The 23,424-nt window shown below is 34.5% G+C and overlaps 1 protein-coding gene across 1 annotated transcript in view; it reads left to right on the top strand.

Moving 5' to 3' along the window:
• The window catches only part of LOC144445719 (uncharacterized), a 72,073-nt gene that overhangs the window by 17,582 nt on the left and 31,067 nt on the right, over positions 1-23,424 (top strand). Inside the window, exons 2-4 of the mRNA XM_078135361.1 lie at positions 6,704-6,764; positions 13,684-13,770; positions 15,809-15,954. Of these exons, the coding sequence (XP_077991487.1) occupies positions 6,758-6,764; positions 13,684-13,770; positions 15,809-15,954 (240 nt within the window). The 5' untranslated portion in view covers positions 6,704-6,757. The remainder of the gene's footprint in view (positions 1-6,703; positions 6,765-13,683; positions 13,771-15,808; positions 15,955-23,424) is intronic.

Below are 23,424 nucleotides of genomic sequence, written 5' to 3'. Positions count from 1 at the left end.
CAAATATTTGCTTGGAAGATATAAGGACTGCATCCTAATACTGAGCACCCTGTACTGTAATGAATCACCTGTGGGTAAACATATTTGTGTATATAATATTCAATAATATTGATTTTTGGGTTCGAGATCTGCACATCTAGTGTAAGTTTAACAGTGGGGTTTTACTCTGAAGTTTCATTATGATAAAATATTCAGGATGAAGTCAGAGGTTGGGAGAGGGCAGAAGTGTCTATGATCATCAAATTGTGGGTTACATGTTATTAAAATGCTCAGGATGTTGACCTTTGACCTTGCAAAATTTTTACTGATCAGAAATTTGTCTTCCTACGATAACTCAAGAAGTTTAATACACAAAGCACCGTGGGAAGCTTTCTTTTTATACCTTGGCTTTCCACTTTTACTTCCATACTCAGGTCAAATAGCAAATTAGATACTAACTTTAGCTAGAGACATCATTCAAGTGTCTGGCAGGTAAGCTTTCTGGCTGGATACTAAAGCTTTGACCTTGACCTTCATCTTCAAGGTCAAATACTAAATTGCTCAATCTACATGTACGTGTATTTGGAAGTTTCATCCCGAGAGACACCATTCAAATTTGTACAACAGCCCATGGCATATTGTTAGGAATATCTGTTCAGACACGACTTTTGACCATGCATAACCTTCATTTTCAAGGTCAAACTTAAATTTGCAGAATAACATTGTCATACACACACAAAAAAACAGTTGGGCGGCTATAAGCCTTCTGAATGTTTCAGAGGTATGTAGAGACCACATTGGCATCCAGACTACAGCTCCACCAGACTCTTGTCTTTGATATGTATTTCACCACTGGTGACTGATCAAGGTGAAACTTAGTTACCATGTTCCAATTAATAACCCCAGAGACTTTACAACCCCAGATCATAAATTGTGCAAGCTCTTTAGTATAACTACATCTGTTCAGTGTGAAAGCCATCAAATATTGATTGACAAGGCACACACACATACTAATATACTAAAATAGATCATAAAATTGTACAGCATAAAAGTTCTAATCAAAGCTGCAGCAGGTTTTTGTGTTAATATTATTTATATCGGTTCATATTGCACTATTGGATACATATACAGTCAGAGAGCGTTGACATGTTATGATATACGACTGATATTATAGTTTACAATGAATCATATATAGAAACTGAATGGATATCCAGATTGTAATAAGCTGATATGTGATATACTTAATGTGCATTCCAACACACCAACTACCTATTTGAAATGAGTATTCCAGTTTCAGATGAAACACACACATGCACAGTACATTGACAGTTGTTGACAGTCGACGGTCAGTCACACATACACATAGTACAGAGTTAAACTCAGACATACAGCATGCACCAGTGCATATAGATGCAGCTTATACACACCAACCACAACCTTGCACACACAACAGACACACATACTTGTACTCAACTCAACATCCCCACACCAGTGTGTCCTCAAGCTAAATAGGGACATGCCACTGGCACACACTTTACACACTTTCTAGAACATTGAAGCACTAAAATGGGGTATCTCCCATCTTTTACCATGTAGTGACTCGCATGAAATGCCACTACAAAATTTTGAGGGCACACTGCCCCCCCCCCCCCCACACATTACACATGTACCTATAAATCATGATAATTCCCCACCCACCCCCTCCCCACTACATATAGATACACATACAGACAATTTTTCAGGTAAATTTAGTGATTAAGTATGAATTCTTACCATATTTTATAGTGTACAATACCAGGTGTATATATATATGTAGCTAGTGGTTGGAATGTATGGATGATTAGAAAAAGTAGGTACAAATATATCTACCAAGTCAATGAAGAACTCTACAAAGAATTGAAGTGGCACCAGCTGAGTTTATAAGCTTTTTACTCAAGTGAAAATACTTACATAATTACCTCAATTAAAATGATTTAAAGTCAGATGCATGCTTGTTATAACTCTACAATTGTCTTCTGGTGTAATGAAAATAGGTGAGTACATGTATATATGGTAGGGATTTCTTAAACATTTCTGATATATGTATGATAAATTATGTCATTTTGTATCAAAATGATATCGTGATACCAGGGTTGAGTTCAGTTAATTACAAGTGATGGCTAAGTATACTCCAGTAAGTACAATACTGGGAGTGCCTTATAAATATGCCATAAACTACACCCAAACAGCATGTAAACTTAGCTTGTGCCCCTTGAAGTCAAAGTTATTTAAATTAAGAAAGTAAATGTTTGTATCTATTGACTATTGGTTCTTATCTATAGCCCTGTATTATACAGTGTATACTAAAATTAACTGTCTCCCCGATTTCAACATTTTTTCTAGAGTAACCACTATAGCTACATGCCTGCAAATTAGTAGTACATGTATCTGCTACAGTTGAAAGTAGTTCAACAGTTTATTGTATGAAGTATGAAGTATGAAGTACATAAACAGTATCAGTAATTGACAATGGAATGACTTCTCTCTAGGAGATGTAGATTAATAAAGATATCAACAATTGTTTGATTCCAATGTACCATTGTGGGGATGTATGTGTACAGTTTGTCATTTAATACTGTACTTTGTATGTCAACACTGCTTCCTTTCCCAAGGGAACTATGTAATTGTTTTAGGTTCACTGCAACCACAGAATGCAAACATATCAGGATATGAGAAGACTTGATGTCTTTTAAAGAGAGTAATGTTTTAGTAGTCACTTGATATGAAAAAAAATTTGAATTTAAAGTGTTGTGCATGTCAGAGAACAATGTGCAAGGGATCTCATATTATATTGATGTGATGTCATATTAAAATGTGATGTCATATTAAAATGTGATGTCATATTAAAATGAGTTGGTGTCATTAAAATGATTTGGCGTCATATTCAAGTGATGTGATGTGATATTCAAGTGATGTGATGTCATATTAAAGTGCTGTCATTTCATTTATGCTTCCATAATATAATGGTGGGAAACCAGTGTATGTATACATGATGTGAATATATGAAAGTGTATGATTCTAATGTCCATGTCTTTTCTATTGTCTTAGTTTCTATTTCATATGTTTGATATCAGAAGTAATGTTACCATGGTTACTAGATCTTACTGGTTACCAACAATGTCGCCATGAAACTAAAAGATAAAGTTGGCGTAGAATAAAAGAATGATTCCATAACATAAATGCTATACATCTCCCTCCAATTAAAACAGCAGAAAGATAGCGGAATGTATAACATTGTGTGTTTATGCAGAAGATAAGAATTAAATGAACAAGACAGTGTTGTTGTACATGTATATAACTTGCATAGTTCTATATGCATGGCCACACTTTCATGCATATATAAAATATTATGGTTAGTCTTACCATGATTGAAGTGTGTTCATTAGGATACAATCTGATTAAAATCTGATGTAGATGTCGGTTAATCGTTCATTGTTCAGATGTAGAGGAGGCGATCTGGATAAAAACCACGAAAGTCAATTCAGGCAAAATAACGTAGGTAAAATAGCATAAGCAATGAACGATTAGCCGACACCTACATCGGATTTTAATCAGATTGATTAGGATATTGATATTGGTCATATTATTTAGAATGGTTTAATAGTATGTTGATTCCTGTGATAGTATTGTCACTACATTATTCACTGTGTTGCTATTGTAGCAGCTTGGGTGTTGCTCAGCATCCAACCTAGATTATCAGACTAGTAAATAAATGTTATGACAGAGAGATACATACAACAAGTGTTGAAGGCCAAACTAGACAATGCAGTACTGATAAACAGAACTGACAACTGTGATAACTGACTGAGACTGCTTGCATGGTTTCTAACTAATTGTCTATTGTCAGTGTACAATTCTAGAAATGCCAGACTACTATCCATTGTGAATAGCATCTTTCCATAGTGTACAGAACCTTGGTAACCGAGATCGAGGTTCATCTGATTTATTTGACTCCTTATAATCTCTTCTGTGGGAACACTGGCACCAAAAAGAAAAGATCTGATACAGTTCACATCATTTATTTTGTAACTGACAATAATTTTCAATGATACCTCTAACGTGGGGACATTCATTATACAGTACATTTTTTTACCTACAACCCCCAACCACTCCCTTTCATCTTCCCTCTAGAAAACACTGTAATTATTGTTTCTGTAGTGCCTGTCTGTCTATATATTTGAAAATTTTATATATTTGTCGAGTATTTTGAATATGTGGTATAAGCTATAGATGTGAATCTTTGGTAAAATGGCAATGAATTATATATGTCACCAGGGGTGAACAAATCATTTTGTGAACTGGTGGTCCCCAGACCAGTGCCATAAAAAATCCAGTGGTCCTGCTGAAAGAATTAGTGGTCCCAGGTCCCGCTAATGTGAAACATTAAATCTTATATGAATCTGTATATTCAGACAACTTTTTAACATAGTTATTAACAGTAAGGTACTGGTCCGACGGACCAGACAAGGTAAAATTTGTGTGCTCCGCCCCAAAAAATTGCTAGTCCTGGACCCAGGACCAGTGGATTTGTTCATCCCTGGTCACTGTCAATATCACTTAACAACAACTTACTTTATTGTAAGAACAGAAGAATTAGTTGAATGAGTTGAGAGTGAGCTGAGAATGAGATAGAAGTTTTGAGAGTGGGTTGAAAATGTCATGAGAATAGTTGAGCATGAGATGAATATGTGTATTTGTTGAGAATGAGAGAAAATTTAAGAGGGAGTTGAATATTATGATGAGAATACTTTGAGAATGAGATGAGAGTTCAATTTAGAATAGCTTAGAATGAGATGGAAATCTTGAGAGTAATGTCATGAGAATAGTTGAGAATGAGTTGACAATGTCATGAGAATAGTTGAGAATGGGTTCAATTGAGAATAAACTGAGAATATTTCCAAAATAAGTTGGAAGAGTTGAGAATGAGTTAAGATGAATGAATCCAATTTAGAGTTCAGCTAACAATGTTTTTAGAATGTGTAAAATGAGTTGAGAATACTTTGAGAACAGTTCTACAGTTAGTGAGAGTTAGTCATGTACATTTTGTACTATGTAGTTGGATGTCTTTATCCTAGAGGACTGCAGGAGTCATTTCAACCAACCCTGTATTGCTTAGGCCTCTCTAAAATTGAGTTAAAAGATTTAACAAATACATATATAAAATAGATGAACTGTACAGGGGTGAAGCATCATGGGAAATAAACAAAACTTAGGAGTTTCAGACCTCTTGAACCCTTGCCCAAACAATGCCAAGACAGTTGATATGAATCTCCCAACTTTGTTTAATTCCCATAATGCCTTGCTGCAGTGTATAGCAGGTTTGTTGTAAATCAGATCTGTGACTCTATTCTAGAGAGGGCTTGCAATGCTGAATTGTAAGAGTGACTCTTCTGTGTCCCCAAGTAATTGAAGCTAAGATAAAATCAGTACTGGTTGTGTTTTCTTCTGGATGTACACCCACACACATGGTATCTTGGGTAAACTTATCTCCAAATATCCTACACATTTTTCTGGCTGTGCTAAGATATAAAGTTTGAGATAGGCAGCAAGCTTTGACGTCAAACGATGTCATTCAATCTGATGTAAACATACCAAGGGAATGTTTTAATGCTATGTCAAACATACATCTACTAAATGACAACCCATGTGTTAGACAGCGATTTATTCTAAGGTGCAAAAATATGAAATAGTTGTGTATTATCTCTGAAACCAGAGCTAGATTGCCCTGTGTTGTATATAGTAGCTACATGTATAGACCTATAACAGGACACTAGTATTCATACACTGTGTCTGTAGACTACAAGTGTACATGCAGCTCACAGTGTGACCTACATGTAGTGACACAGTAGCTTGGAACTCATGGCCATGTCCTGTGTTCTTCTGTAGAACAGGAGAGCTCTCTAATTGGAGACTTACATGTACTCACACTGTGTATTTTCTGAAAGCCTGTGTCCTCAGAATTTGCTATACATGTAGTATATAGAGAGCGGTAGAGCATACTAAACTCACAATGTACATCTCAAACTTCATGTTCTGTACTGAATGGTAGGATGTCAGGACAGCATGGATTCCTGATGTGATTAGTGTGTTTATTATCTCAAAACTCATGTCCATGTACATACATAGTATCATTCCATAGCTCTGAGTATCTCAGAAGCATATACCATGTGGTCTACTGTAGAAGGGGACAGCATGGATTCTTCCACTGTACAATGTACATGTACATGTATGCATACAACTTACAAGTTTGAAACCAATAAATTAACATACAAATGTAGCACCAATGCAGCTAAACCTTTCCAGTGGCTAATACATATGATATATACATGTACATACTGGTGAGGTACTATTACGGTAGTACCATCCTTGTGTTAGCACTGAGCTAGCCTGGTGTTAACATGATATAGGATTGGTGCAGGCATTTATTTAACCCTTCTAGTTGCTGCTTGTAGATGTTGGTGATGTATTACATGTACAATATTAGTGTTACCCTGGTGTATAATACTGATCTATTTATTCGGACTGTATAACTTGTTCCTTATGCACTTATGTAATTTACCATTCCAACATGACTGTATATTTTACTGTCTTATTAATTCTTGCAACCATGAACAGTGAACAATTCTCCATATGACGCTATCTGTAAATCTATCTGTAATACTTTCCTTCTTGTTTTATCTTACAGAGGAGGGGTGGAATCTCTTTTGATAGAACAGACAAAAATGCAATATATGTTCGGATGTTAGGTAAGTAGAAGATGAATGTGAGTAAAGTGAGTAATGAATGGTTACAATTAGTATATTATTAACAGTAAACAATTTTCTTTGATAGCTGATTTATATTTAAGGGTGGTATTGAGTGGTCTACTCACAGCTTACCTATAATTTACATTTCATAGCAGTATGATTCAATTACTGCTAATATAGTGTGGTATGCTCCAATCACAGTTTGCCTAATTTGCATGTGACATAGTATGATCCAATCACTGCTAATGTACATGTAGCTACATGTATAGTATGGTCCAATCACAGTTTGCCTAATTTACATATCATAATAGTATGATCCAATCACTGCTAATGTACATGTAGCTACATGTATAGTATGGTCCAATCACAGTTTGCCTAATTTACATATCATAATAGTATGATCCAATCACTGGTAATGTACATGTAGCTACATGTATAGTATGGTCCAATCACAGTTTGCCTAATTTACATATCATAATAGTATGATCCAATCACTGCTATTGTACATGTTACAATGAACCAATCCATAAATTTGACCAATCATAAATAAATTCTCTGCCTTGTTGACCAATCACAGTCTCCCTATAGTAACCAATCATAGATGAAATCTCTGCCTTATTGACCAATCACAGTCTCCCTGTAGTAACCACTCATAAATAGGTCAATATTAAATTCATGCCAATATTTAGGGAATGTTGGTTATTCTTTAAACTGATGACTATAATTTGTAGCAGTTTATTAGAGTTTCTTAATAACCAATAAAGTGTGGTTGCTTTAGTACTTGGTTTTGTTGTCATTATTTTATTCAGAACCTCTTCTACACCAAATTCCCACAACCAGGTCTTGAAGGAAATAATTGAATTTATTAAATTGAACAAGAGACTGATTCCAAATACGCTGAGACTGTTATTAAAAACTTCACCAACACTTGGATTATTCACAGACGATCTTTATCAGGGTTGTAAAAATCATGAAATGACAGTGGGAATTGACCTCTAACCACACAGTCTCCTAAGTTTAGTGACTCTTAAAAGAAATGTCATGGGAATAGTGATAATTATGACGACAAGTAGATAATAACAATCATAGTATGAATAATAATTGTAAGTAATAAAAATAATATGGACTTTGGTATCCATAAAAATATTACAAGTTCATTTACTACACCACTCTAAATATTATTATAATAATCATTTTTTTTCAATACTCTTACAAGTATAAATGGTAACTAAATTGTATTATATACTTATTGGCTGGTTCTAAGGTCACTAGTAGACATCTATTACTAGGAGGGCTTTCATGTAGCAACTACATGTATCTCCCAAGGCTGAAAGCAAAGGAAGAGAATGTATTTTGAAAGTTTTTGCAGTGTGAATGGGTTGTAAATGTATGTTTGATTTATAGTATTTATGATAAAGTTTCATTTATGTGAGTGAGAGAGTAATAAAACTTGGGTATGAATTGAACTAATTTGTGATTGAACATTACATCATATTCATACAGTACAGTGTAGGACAATGGAAGAGAGTACATGAATTATACACAAATACAATATGTCGTGGAGTTTTCCTGGACATGTTTATATGTGCGTGTGTAATAAATTATGTCATTGGGTCATTTACAAGTTATATCTTAATACCAGGTTTGAGTTCAATCAGTTGCAAGTGATGGTTAAGTATACTTCAATACTTTGTGTACCTTTAAAATGTGAAGCAAAAATTGCACACATAAAAGGTAAAATCAACAAAAAATGGAAAGTAAGCAAAGGTTTGCTTGTGCCTTAAAGCTGCACTAGCTGTAACCATGGTAACTGGTATATAACTGTTTTGACCAGACAACCATTAATATATTAATTTAGAATTGTTAAAATACTAAATACACATGTAAATCGGGTTTTCTATATCCAGAAGTATAGTACATCAACAGGTTGGAATTGTGATCACATTGGGTGTACTGATTTTTAGGTGCATGCAGACCAAGAAATCTATGTGATTGTATTTATTGTCATACATGTACATATACCATATTGCCTGTATGTGTACAACTGCACACATATGTTTATTGACAGGTGACTCAATACTGTTCAGAGTGTATGATATAACAATTAAACCATTATATCTAACAAAACAGTGTTAACAAATAAAAATGTTACAGTTGCAGCTATAGTTCCCCTTTAATCTTAATCAGAAATAGATCAATAACTAGTAAGACTGTCGTCATAGTCATAAAAAGGTTGCCAAGTCACTAAGAATGTGTGTTTCTGACACTCTATATTGATATGTTTCTGTGTTTGATTGATAGTACCTTGTTCTATTAATTTCCACAAATGTCAGTTTTAATCTGACCTTACTTCCCTGTGATGTTATTTTATTAATTTCTACAAATGTCAGTTTTAATCGGAGCATAGTTGCTTGTGTCAAGGATATTATCTCTGCATGTTACATGTACAATTATGTATATCATTAGCATGTGAAGTACTGGTATAGTAAGACATGAAATTTAAGAGAAAATATGTTTTAGTTTATTTGTAGGTTTTACAATAATTAAATGACATTATATTTATAAATCTAGTGATTAATTGTATTTGATTTCTTGTCTACAATTAGAAATAATATCATAACTGTAGGCAAAGCCCATGCCCATCATGCAAGATAGATTTAATTGTTATTGGCTGCCTCATGATAACGATGATATTGTAGATAGCGCCCTCCACATGGAGAATGCGCACAGTATATAGAATGCGCATGCGTTGTCATTGCGCCGCAATGCATCCCTGGGTAAAACCAGCCAAAACATTTGCATAGTGTATAGGATTTGTACTGTATGTGTACTATTCATTGAGCCACTACGCGGCTGCTGTGAAAGCTATTACATGTAGCATGCTGACAAAAAAAGCACCAATGTAACCATAACATTGTACATTTATGTAATGTAGTAAGAACTTATTCCATTTCTTTCATTGCACACACACACACACACACACACACACACACACACACACACACTCACACACACACACACACACATGCACACATTCATATTACATATATGCACTGAAACAGATATACATGTAGTGACATGCACATAAACACTGACACATGTTCAAACACACTTACACTTACATACATACATTTTGTACAATGCATATAAAAAGGTATACTGACATATGTCAGTGTTTTTAGTAAGGTTGGGGATTCATGGTAACAGAAGGGGGAGAGGTGCAACTAGCAGTGTTTCCCACAGAATCTATCATAACTTTGGTGTGGAACCTCAGTGAAATGATATGGAAACACCAGTAGATTTTACTTACTGTACTTACCGCCCTTAAAAAAACCCACGGTATGTAGGTACGTGCATGTATATATGTATGTGCATACATACATACATACATACATACATACATACATACATACATACATACATACATACATACACAAACACACACACACACACACATACACACACACAGATCATGCAACTCTGACACCAATTTTCTGCTTGTAATAAAGATGGTTACTGACATAGTATACATGAACTCATCATGCCATAGTTTTAATGACTATTCATATTTTCACTTTTATCACAATATTTTGTGTTGTCATTGACACTATCATTATTAATCAATATATAACTGTGCTGTGTATAATTAAATAATATACAATTTATTCTAAAGTAATTCATCAATTTCAGTAATTGTCATTAATACCTTCTATTCAAAATAATCTTCAGTTCACTCTCACTCAAAGAGAAACTCCTTTCTAATGTGTTTGTAACACTGCTACAGTTATAGTAATACTATGTAGCTTTGTCCTCTATTCACTTGCAGGGTAATCACTGCTCATCTGTTGTATATACTCACTTTCAGTTGTAAACATTTATCATATAGCCAGTGCATTGTGCCTTTTAATGATAGCCAAATTTGGTTGTTGCAAGTCAAAATGATAAAAACTGGCATTTCACATAGAGGTAGGAGAGCACCACATTTTGGTACATCACTAGACATTGTGTGTGTGTCTGTGACTGAGAGTCAAATTAGCTTAATGGAGAGCACACTGAGCCAGTATCATATCCATATCACCTCCATTGTAAATCAATCGGGGGATAGCAACCTCACAGTCATGGAATAGTTTGTCATATCACATCAAGGAACACTTTACCCAAATAAGGTCAGTTGTGTCAATTGTTGAACCATTATTTCCTCCAAATATCCAATTATATATTTTACATTACAGCTTACAAGAGGGGATACCCCCCCCCCACCCACCCCCACCCCCACCCCCACCTCCCGAAAGAACCATGGGATTTATAAGTGTGTGGTTGTTCTCTGTCACAGCAACTCACATGTACATGTATTTCATCATAGGATTTTCCTGTGTGGCATTATTGTGTGTGCGTAGGTTGTTCAGTAACCGCATCTACTTTCACAATCCAATTGTTATGGTTTGTTTCGTTGAATTTTAGTTTCATATTTTGAACAGGAGAATGTTAGATGGGTATGCTGATTGCTATAGAAAAGGAAAGAGACTGCATTCACATTTACAGACAGAAATAAAGACAAAAGGAAAGAGAATGAATTAGTTTGACAAGTTGTGTGTCACCAACACATATATTATACTTTTTATCGGAAATGCAATCCATACTGAGTGAGTGAGTGAGTGACTTACTGAGTGAATGAGTGAAGATAGATGTTTAGCTTGAGGAAATGAATAAAATTGGTTTTATATGGTTTTAGTTTATACTTACAGCCTACAGAGTAAATTCTAACACTGTACATTTGTATACCAGGGGGATATATCTATTTTCATAATAATCAGTATTTTGAGACTTAAGGACCAAGATAAGATGTAGTAAATCCATATAATGAGTCCCAGTACTGTAGTCAATTAGATTGATATAGACAGATAACACTGTCAATGTTAGACACACTCTCATTATTGTCATAATACAGAATAAATAGGGAATATATCATATTACAGGTATACTACTACAAGTCTGGTTGAATGCAGTCCAACAAGAATTGTGTGTTTTAAATAATTGTGGTCGATTTATGTCTTGATAAACCGTGTCTTCATCACTGGTTGTATGCTGCTCAAAATATGAATCAAAATGATTTGATTATTGTTTCCCTAGTAAAATAATAATTATTCAATCATTCAATCAATCAATCAGTCTGTCATTCAGTTATTCAGTCAGTCAGTTGAATCAACCAATCAATCCATCAGTCAGTCAGTCAGTCAATCAATCAATCAATCAATCAATCAATCAATCAGTCAATCAATCAGTCAATCAGCCAGTCAGTTGAATCAACCAATCAATCAATCAATCAATCAATCAATCAATCGGTCGGTCGGTCAATTTAATCATCAACCTAGCTGGAGAGTCCATAAACTGTTTTGTTCAGTGGTACTACTACTAATACTATGTAATCTACAACACAGTCCTACCATACTACAGAGTATACTAAACTCTATTCTCTTCACTGACACTACAGTGTACATACAATTGTACAAATGTATCTACAACATACATGTAGTAGTTTGTGGTAATGAGGACTACTGTACCAGAATGTACTTCTAACTTAGGTTGTTATGAAGACAGTGCACAATCATGTAGTGGACAAATTGTGCCAATAATATATAGAATGTATAAATGTGAATGACCTGTACATGTAGTTTGTCAGTTAATGCCCTATCATATGGAGGATATTGAATTTCCTACATGCATGGGGTTGTCAACGCTTGCATCAATTTACCGATTTAATTGAGAGACAGAGGCTGCGTGTACGTGTAGATTTAGTTTATCAAATGCCACTGTGGCAGTATGAAGATTGAAGTGTACATTTGGTATTGTTGGTCAAGTATGTCCAGTGGTCATTAGCTGAATAAAGATTGGAGAATAAAATTGAAATGAACTAATATTACATTTGTATAAACACTAGTTTGATAGTCCTGGTTACATTGCTGACTTGATTAACAGTAAACCCACAACTTGTTTAACTAAATACTCAAACAACAAAAGTCTACTTCATGTACCTCGTTGTAATGCAAAGTCATATGATGAGTATGCATTCTCGCGAGCAGCTCCAGTCTTATGGAACAGTATAGAACTTGTACTTCATTCATCACCAACTGTCAATGAATTCTAGCAGGACATCAAGACACATCTGTTCACAAGAGCTTTCTAACTTTTTACAATGATCTACTATTTTTCCTGTTCAGTATCATAGAACTATACAAATTAATTGATTGATTGATTGATTGATTGATTGATTGATTGATTGATTGATTGGTAGTGAACATGTAACACATGTCAGTTTGGGTTTTATATAGTCAGTTGATGTCTTTTGATTTGCCAGACTTCATCTTTATGATAGCCAGATAGTGACTTATTTATCACTTGGTTTAGCTCTAAACAAACTAGCCTATCTGTTTAACAATGTCCACATTTATTATCTTCATAATTCTTTGCTCATAATTAAATTGAAATTAGTTCCACCAGAAAGAGAACACAAAACATACAAACATGAAAGTAAAAGAGAGAAAATTCTGGTGAAGGCCATGGAAATAGTTCCCTAGGAAAGTTGATCAATGTCCATGGACCAAAATTAAGGCAAATTTGGGGTTTGAGGTATAACAACAAAAATACATAGTTATAGATAAATGATTTATTTTACGTGAAATGGAAATGTGTACATGTACATCATGTAGTTAGATTTATTCAGGGACAACACTGCAAAAAAACTTACATAATACATTTATACATTTCACCAAACACTGTCTGCCCAGATAATTAATCATCATGACTAGTAAATATATCTTCTAAAAAATAACCAAACCACATCACCCCGCCAAATTCTTTGGCCGATTGGTTGCACCAGTAGACTTTTAATAATATAAATATGATTGTGTTTTTGTTGCAGGGGATGTCCGTGTCAGGACCAAACCAGCCCTGGGTAGGGAACGCAGGAGAAGATCTATTCCTGATATTGACCACAAGATAATAGAACGTAAGTGTACACCATTTATTTCCAAATTACAGTACAGCTCAACAATGGATTTCCTATCTGCCAGCCTTATGTTAAAACATTACTAGTGTAGGCATGTAAACCTTCCAAGTTGCTAACACAATACTGGTTAGGTGTTAGTTCCAGTTTGGTGTTAGTACTAAGCTAGCCTGGTGTTAACATACATGTGGGGCTGATTCAGATATTAACCCATCCATTTGCTAACACATGAAAAAGTATTGAATGGCATGGGAAAATTTTACTTGTAAATTAATCATTCTTGACTTTGACCTAATATAAGATGGCATGGCATGTCAGCATGGAGTCAGCACCTTTTCATTGAAATTTCAGAAATCTCAAAAAATTGATATCATCAGGGTCAAAGTCAAGGTTGGATCTGTAGTGTAGTATACCTTCCTTGCAATGTGGTACAAGTGTCTAGGATTGTATACTTGTTACATTTTCTGATGATTGTAGGAACACAAGCTGAGTTTTTAACTTAGTTTTTTGATTCAATGAATATCTATATAGTTACATATAAGATCATACTAGTATTATATTAATGCATTCCTGCCCTTCAATTGTACAAAATCATATGCTGGCATCAATAGTACAATCATGGCAGTTTCCTCATCATTTTACTTTTAGTATGTATGTACAATAAATTATGTCATTGGATTCTCGGTACCTGAAATAGAATATGCCTATAATAGGCACATCATAAAAATAATGAATATTTGATTTCTTGGTCGACACCATAACTTCCTCTCCACGCACTTCACATGCATTTACTGTATGTGTGGGTGAGAATAAGTCAACTTTCTTGTTCTATTTTGACCCTCTAGTATGAGGTAAAATGCTATTACAGGTACTGAGAATAAGTCAACCTTCTTGTTCTATTTTGACCCTCTAGTATGAGGTAGAGTGCTATTACAGGTACTGAGAATAAGTCAACCTTCTTGTTCTATTTTGACCCTCTAGCATGAGGTAAAATGCTATTACAGGTACTGAGAATAAGTCAACCTTCTTGTTCTATTTTGACCCTCTAGTATTCTAGTATGAGGTAAAATGCTATTACAGGTACTGAGAATAAGTCAACCTTCTTGTTCTATTTTGACCCTCTAGTATTCTAGTATGAGGTAAAATGCTATTACAGGTACTGAGAATAAGTCAACCTTCTTGTTCTATTTTGACCCTCTAGTATTCTAGTATGAGGTAAAATGCTATTACAGGTACTGAGAATAAGTCAACCTTCTTGTTCTATTTTGACCCTCTAGTATTCTAGTATGAGGTAAAATGCTATTACAGGTACTGAGAATAAGTCAACCTTCTTGTTCTATTTTGACCCTCTAGTATTCTAGTATGAGGTAAAATGCTATTACAGGTACCGAGAATAAGACTAAGTCAACATTCTTATTCTATTTTGACCCTCATCAAGCATGAGGTAAAATGTTGTTGCAGGTACCGAGAATTATTTATGTATTATTCCTAAATAGGAGGTTTTGGTTTGAGTTCAGCCAATAATAATAAGTGATGGTTTAATTATATACTTCAGTCCAGTTCCTATACACTGCATTATGATTGCTATGAATCCGATCATCACCACTCATGTATAATTATGGAAAGTCGTTATTCCAGCAAAGAAATCTGTGATACCACGACTGCGTTCATATATAAAACGTGATGACGTTATCGCATCTCCATAAGATTTTAGTTTCCGACTACAGAGGTAGAGTTCGGCTAATGAGCAGTTGTCTAAAGGAGTTAAACCAATTGCAACTGCCTGTCAATTTGTGATGGATTACTACTGACATGTGTCATTCTAGCATAACGACTTACGTACCCAATACATGAGGGGAGATGATCATAGTAATCACAACACGTCATATAGGAACTAGACTATAAGTTGAATACTAATATTAACTTTTAATCTCTTTCAAAAATTATGTGCCCAAAAATGTATAAACCCAGTTTGTGTCCCTTGAAGCTATTGTCAATGTGTAAAATGAATATTAATGAATTGGTGCTTTGGTTTTGACAGCTTTGACGAACAATGACATCACTCACCGAAACAACTACAGCAAGTTTCTAAGTTTACATCGGTCATCACATCGAAGACCTAAAATCAATACACTGTCCCAACAAGGGGCATCACTACTGGACATTGACTATTCAAGACAAGCCCAGGTTAGTAGAGACCAGCTAATAAGTTAGCGTATTCATTATTTTTTTATATTAATCATTTACCTCAATCTATTCATGTTCTCATTGACTGCCATGTAGGAAGTCACTGAGATCAAAAGTCTGGACAGTAATCTGTAGATGTCAAAATGGCAGTTTCTGAAATTATGTGGGATAGCTGTTGAGGACGTTTTACTCCAGTTGTGATTTTAGCCTTCACATCTTGTAAACTTAACCATCAGTGTTTCCTCAGCTGACCTGTCAATGACATATGATAAGGCCTAAAAAAAAATTGTTTATCTCGGTTACCTAATACCATCTACATGTAGTTTGTCACTGCTGACCCAAAACTTATTTTACATATTCAAGGGAAAAAAAATGTGAAGTCTTGCAAGAAATAGTTGACGCGGAAACTGAAATCAACTTAAAAAGACAATTTAAAACTGTTCTTCCAATCTGTAATGGCTGTAAATTTGATGGAAAGAAACCAATTACACAGAAACCATATGGAAAAGAACAGAAAACATAACTATCTGAACTAGACACTCATGGGAGAAAAATCTACCTACCCCACCAATTCTAAAATTGAGTGTAAACCGAACCACACAATTTTTTTAGGCCTAAGTATCGAAGGCGTATTTTTTACCTAAATTCAATTTTCAGAGCTAAGGGTAGCTATTACTAGAGAGAGAGCTTATTTTCAACTGTCCAGTTTTATTAGGGATTGTTTATTAATAAAAAACAATTCAGTTTACGAATGACAGACATGCATGACCAACTTGAACTAAGCACATTTCAAATGAAGTTATAACATCATACCAGTTACCAACACAGAAGTCATAAGAGTTGTACAATGCCTCAAATTTACATCAGAAATGCAGATATTGATAACATCACACCAACACATACGTCCTATTGACTCTGGGAAACTCTCCATTGAGTCGCCCCATGGCACAAAGTCAGAAACAAAGTCTATTTTTACATCAGAAATGCAGATAGCATCACACCGACACAGAAATATTTCACTCAGGAAAACCTCAGTTGAGTTGCCCATGACTCTTGAGCAAATGAACAAAAACCTATTTTTATTTTACAAACACAGATATTGATCATTATAACATAAACTCCAATTCACTCAGAAAAACTGATTGCCCAATGGCACAAAGAAAGGAACAAAATGATTTATCCCAGAGATAGATTCATTACTAAGAAATGACATAACCTCAGATATTAAGGTACAGACATGACAGAATCTCTATGAGGGTAAATGCATGACAGAATCTCTAAGACTATGAGGGTAAATATAGACGGAACCATTATGAGGGTGAATTTATACAAAACAGAACCTCTATGAAGGTGCAGACATGACAGAGTATAAAGGGTAAATTCATGACAGAACCTCTGTGAAGGTACAGAGTATAAAGGGTAAATACATGACAGATTCTCTATGAAGGTACAGAGTATAAAGGGTAAATCCATGACAGAACCTCTGTGAAGGTACAGAGTATAAAGGGTAAATACATGACAGATTCTCTATGAAGGTACAGAGTATAAATTGCAATTTTTTAAACTTCAGTCTGTACAACGCGCTGAGATGCATGTGTAGCGCGTTTACTTACAAGAAATAAAATAATAATAATATAAAGGGTAAATTCATGACAGAACCTCTGTGAAGGTACAGAATATAAAGGGTAAATTCATGACAGAACCTCTGTGAAGGTACAGAGTATAAAGGGTAAGTTAATGACAGAACCTCTGTGAAGGTACAGAGTATAAAGGGTAAATTCATGACAGAACCTCTGTGAAGGTACAGAGTATAAAGGGTAAGTTAATGACAGAACCTCTGTGAAGGTACAGAGTATAAAGGGTAAATTCATGACAGAACCTCTGTGAAGGTACAGAGTATAAAGGGTAAATTCATGACAGAACCTCTGTGAAGGTACAGAGTATAAAGGGTAAATTCATGACAGAACCTCTGTGAAGGTACAGAGTATAAAGGGTAAATTCATGACAGAACCTCTGTGAAGGTACAGAATATAAAGGGTAAATTCATGACAGAACCTCTGTGAAGGTACAGAGTATAAAGGGTAAATTCATGACAGAACCTCTGTGAAGGTACAGAGTATAAAGGGTAAATTCATGACAGAACCTCTGTGAATGTAGTAGATGACAAGGTATGAGTTAGTTCAGTGACTGCAGTATGAACCCTAGTATAGAAGGAGATTGGGGCTGTGATATTTTCTCCGTGATTAGATGACATTTAATAAAGGCAAATGTTAGCAGTATTAAAGGGTTGTGGAAATGTCTTCATCCCACATGAGATGAGAGATGTCTTTCTCTAATTAGCCCTATCTATTCCTGCATATCACAGACCAACATAGTCTGGGTTAAATGTATTAACAAACTCTTTTCAAGTTTCAACAACCACCCAAGTATGCTCAGGGCAATCACAATTTTTTACTGTGTTTCTCTCAACCTAGCTTTTGATTTATTTTTTTTGTACAAATTGTACATGACTACAGTATTTGTAATAAACTTAAGAATTTTTTTTTACTGAAGTGTAATTATAAGAAAAGAAAGTATTGGGAACCAAATTGATATGCATTTAATGGACAATTATTAAGCTTTTTCCTTTTTTCCCCCTGTTTTCTTTTTAATGTAACAGTTGCTTCGCATCACTTCATTTCAGCTTCTAAATGACTTAGACAGTCTGAGAAAACTTCTCCTAAGATGTTAAATGTAATAAGACCCAACACTATACAGTTCTTAGTTTCTATAGTATAGAAACATCTTGAATTTCAGACTAGTTTCACACCTCAGTGGATTTTCAATGAAATTGTAGATTTGGAAAGTACATGTATACCTTGTGAATTCACACTGTTTTATAATAAACACCAACATGTACCTGTTAAACAAGAAAAACATACATAATTGTATTCCTGTACATATATCACTTAAACTTACCAGTAGTACGTGTATCACTTAAACTTACCAGTACATGTATCACTTAAACTTACCAGTTCAAGGATTTGAACTTAGTCAGAAGTGTCATATTGGCCTTGATTGACAAACTATACCATGCACAAGCCAAGTTGAACAAAAAATATAGAATTTATACTCTGGCTGTTCTACATGTACATCATGACAACACATGTCTATCACTGGTTCTACTGTGTTCGAAATATGAGCCAAAATGTTCAAAATTGCCATTACTTTCCTCAATTTTCCTTTGATATTACGGCACTGGTATAAATACATTTGTATGTTGTTCTCCAACATTTTTCTTTATTTAACCAGAAAATACTCATGACCTAAGGGTTTCATCACTATTCATCTAACGCCGTGTAGTAACAAACCCCCTTAGGTGACTCATATTTTCCTTGGCTGAATAAAGAAAAATATTAGGAATAACATCTAATAGGCCATTGCAGACTGCAAACAGGAAATAGAAAATACAGAATCGTCACTCAAATTGGAGGTGTCATCATCTCATAGTACCGTTTCTTAAGAACTTTGTTCATTGTATACTGTAGAAGTGTAAATCAGGGATGATTTTTGCATTGTTCAGACATCAAGGAAAGCGTGTTCTATGAGTATGATTAACTGAGTAACCTATACCATGTATACCCCCAATGTACACACAGACAGGAAGTAGAGCGCCACCATGGCAAATTTTGGAAAGGCCTATTATTTGTATTTGTTGATTATTTGTATTGTTGATTGTTTCTAAATTGTTTTTGTTTCTATTGTTGATTCTTTCTATTGTTATTGTAGAACAATAGATTAAGCAGTCAACAATATGTTTGACAGAATAAACCATTGGCCCATACAACATGTACAATGTACGTCACTTCTGCCTAAGTTCGGATCTATTAAAACTCTGTACTGATAAGTGAAAGTGAATGAATTCAAAACATTTTATCTCACTTGACAACCAAGTTTTCAGTATAAAACAGTGTGAATTTACAAACTATTTTCTCCCATTAGTAGTGCTCGGTAAAAATTCCAAACAAGGAAGACCTAAAAATTGATAAGTAATACTTCAATTTTCCTTTCAATGTTTTCCAAATTATTATTTTAGAAATCATTCAAGTTATAGAGAGAAACAAATAGTTTTAAAATGTGAGCCTTATCAGCGACTGAATGACTTCCAGACGTCACTGGGGAAACTTGTTAGATTGTATGACATAGTCTCATTCTTTAAGATGTGATGTCTCCTTGGCAAGGCAAACTAATCCTGAATTAGCCTGGCCCAACGTCATCAGCTCTCATGTATTTTGGTCAATTTAAGATTATAACAGGAGTAGCTAGCTGCAATTTGATGTTTGGTATTAAAAGCTGAAAGTTAACAATATCATGTGACTCAGCTTACAAATAGGCTACACAGGAAATAATATTTTGTAAGTTTGCAATATCGCTGGCATTCACTAACCTTATAGTAATTTCCAGGTATAACCTACAAGGGGGAAAAATATTTCGGAAGTTTACAATATCTTTGCCGTTTACTTAGATTGTAAGATATTTAGATAATTTTCCACAATATTTTTCTTCGTTCAGCCAAGGAAAATATGAGTGACCTTAGGGGCCTTTGTCACTATGAGTCGCTAGATGAGTGGTGACAACCCCTTAGGTCACGAGTATTTTTACAGCTGAATGAAGAAAGAAATTGCAGCGCCAGTAAAGAAAATCGTGAATGTAGTGGCAATTTGAATGTTTTGAGTCATATTTTGAACACAGCAGAACCAGTGATGTAGACTTAGATACACGTTGTTGTGAAGTAGAATATACATGTACATTCTATAATTTTTGTTCAACTTGGTTCTTGCACGGTATAATGAACTCTTTTGAAGCATGATAGAAACCTGCCAAGCATGGCAGCCTAGATAGCAAGAATGGTCTGTGCACCATGCTTTCTCTATCATGGCGAGAACACTGCAAAGATGATATCACGTATTGCAGCTGTTGTTAAAATCATTGGTCTGGTGAATCCGTCACAACATTCCTCACTAAAAGTACATTTGAGGTTTCATTACATTGACTACGTTTAAAGAGACAGAAAAAGTCATGAAAAACATTTTAAAAATTTGTAATGTACATCAGTGATATATATGTTTCAATATCTATATCAAATGTAGTAATTTAGTTATTACTGATAGCAGGTAAAGTTTAAATTTATTGCTTATTACAGACATTTCATTAATTTTTTATTATAACGAGCATAAAACCAGCGTGACTTCTTGGCATTTTGCGTTTATTCAGATTTTAATCATCTACATGTACATGAGAGGCTCCACAAATTCCCCAAAACCTACCATTGTACCAGGCACAGAAGAAAAAAAACAATGCCACCATGTCATGTAAAATTCACTTTTCTGTTGATTAATTTTCTGTTTGTACCTAGATCTAGCTACTACACTGGCGAAATGTAAAATGTAAAAGTTCAAAGTTTGATTGTCTTATACAACTTCAATGCATTTAAATATATGTTTAGTTATTATTGTGAAGGTGTTTCCATTTAAAATAGTTAGAAATACAGCCATCCCTGGAAACTTCAAGCAAAGACAAAATATGTTTGTTTTCTTCTAAATTTACCAGCAAACCTACCCACATGCAGATGGCAAACAAATGTCATGCAAGTAAAATATCACAATTGGTGAATTTATTATGCAGCAAATATTTGAGGCATCAAATGATTGACTTTATTGTAACTTTATAGTAGGAATGGGATTGAATTGAATACCTTCCTATATCCTTTATAGCAGTGGTCAACACAGCAGTCAAATTACTTAGTTTAATTTTAAAATGCTAGAATTATTTGACATTTTGACTCCACATTTATTCATTTAGAATTTTGTCATGATTGCATGCAGACTATTTCAAAGATGTACATGTATAGATGGTAGACATTGATCTCAGTTGTATGATGTACCTTCTATCCCATGGAAATAGAGAAAGCTAAACAAAATGAACACTCAAAAGTATTAGTATTGGTAGTGGTAGTAGTAGTAGTAGTAGTAGTACTAGTTGTTGTTGTTGTTGCTGTTGTTGTTTTTGTTTATGTGAACGCTTAGATTACAAAATAGTGCTTATTAGGACAGGACAGTATAGAAAAAGCTACATGTAAACTAGGCCTTAATTTGTCTTTGCATCAAGTATTCTATCAAATGGAATGAACAGTAGCAACATTTCAAAGACTAGTCAGTATAAAAGAACACAACTTGTATTTAAGTTTGAATATTTTCGGTTGTTCTTTATTTCCTGAAGAAGTCATTCATGAAGTGCCTTTGCTGCCTCTCTTCCTTGTAAATATCATTATTATTATTTAGTGTAAAACTTAAATCCCTAGAAAATACAGAAGTGTGTATTATAGTCATATTAACTTTGTATCTGGTGCATCAAATATGCAATTATAAGAAAGAGAGAGAGAGAAGAGTTGGATGACATTCAGACTTTGTGTGGATTTCAAGTATCCCTGGAGTACTAGTTATCTCTTGAGGTGTTCCTTGGAGACACATCCTTGGAGGCAGTATGGCCTCGGTGTAATTTCACTTTTCTTTCAACTCATCTAAACCATCATATCAGACATCGCTCATATACTAGTTAAGTGTTGGACATCTGCGTACAACTATCATGCAATTTGCAACAGTCGATGTCAATGAAGTCCGCATACTTTCAAAATTACCAGTATTCAATTAACAAAGACAGTTGAACACCTGTACTGTGATTGCTACAAAATGAGAGTGTTTTCAAGATCAAGGCACTCACTAACTTTCCTTATCATGCTACATGTAACTTTCTTTGTTGTGCATACAGGACTTCTTTCAGATATATTGCTATGGAAAAGAATATTCAAAAGCTGTGCAGTGAATTTGCATATACATGTATACAGTGTACACACTGTATAAGAACGTTCAAATGCTGTGTGATAAATTTCCATATTGTATGTCCTGGTAAAACATTCAAAAGCTATACAACGACGTCCTGGTACAAGTACGTTCCAAAGCTGTCCAGTTTTGAAATATGAAAACATGTTCGTGGTCGTTTTGAAATGTTTACAAGTATATTTGAGGTTTGACCATCTTGTTTTCAATGAAATCATGAATATCGTATTTCCCAATAGAGTAAACGCTGCATTCACTCCGGCAGTATTCTGCGGATTCTAGCATGACTTCATTTTGTTATCAGTTTGACTTCTTATAGTCTTTGAAAAGATTGTAAGGTAACACCTCATTTTTTTTTCGTGATTGTAACTTAGAATGAGTTTGAAATTTTCTAGAACTATTAAAGTTTCAAGTAATGGTACATCCCTGTCGATTTGGACAATATGGTTATACGTCAGCAAAAATTTGGAATTTGCTTCCAAACAAAATGTTTTGACTCTGTGTCTGTGAGTAGAAATTTCATTCGAAAATATGAACCCTGAGTCCATGGACATTCATTCTCACTTTAAATTTATAAAACATTTAAGATTTGTAT

This window comes from Glandiceps talaboti, chromosome 14, assembly GCF_964340395.1.
Source record: "Glandiceps talaboti chromosome 14, keGlaTala1.1, whole genome shotgun sequence".
NCBI classification, from domain to species: Eukaryota; Metazoa; Hemichordata; class Enteropneusta; family Spengelidae; genus Glandiceps; species Glandiceps talaboti.
Note: the sequence above shows the minus strand (reverse complement) of the source record. Positions and strands in the feature narration are given on the sequence as shown.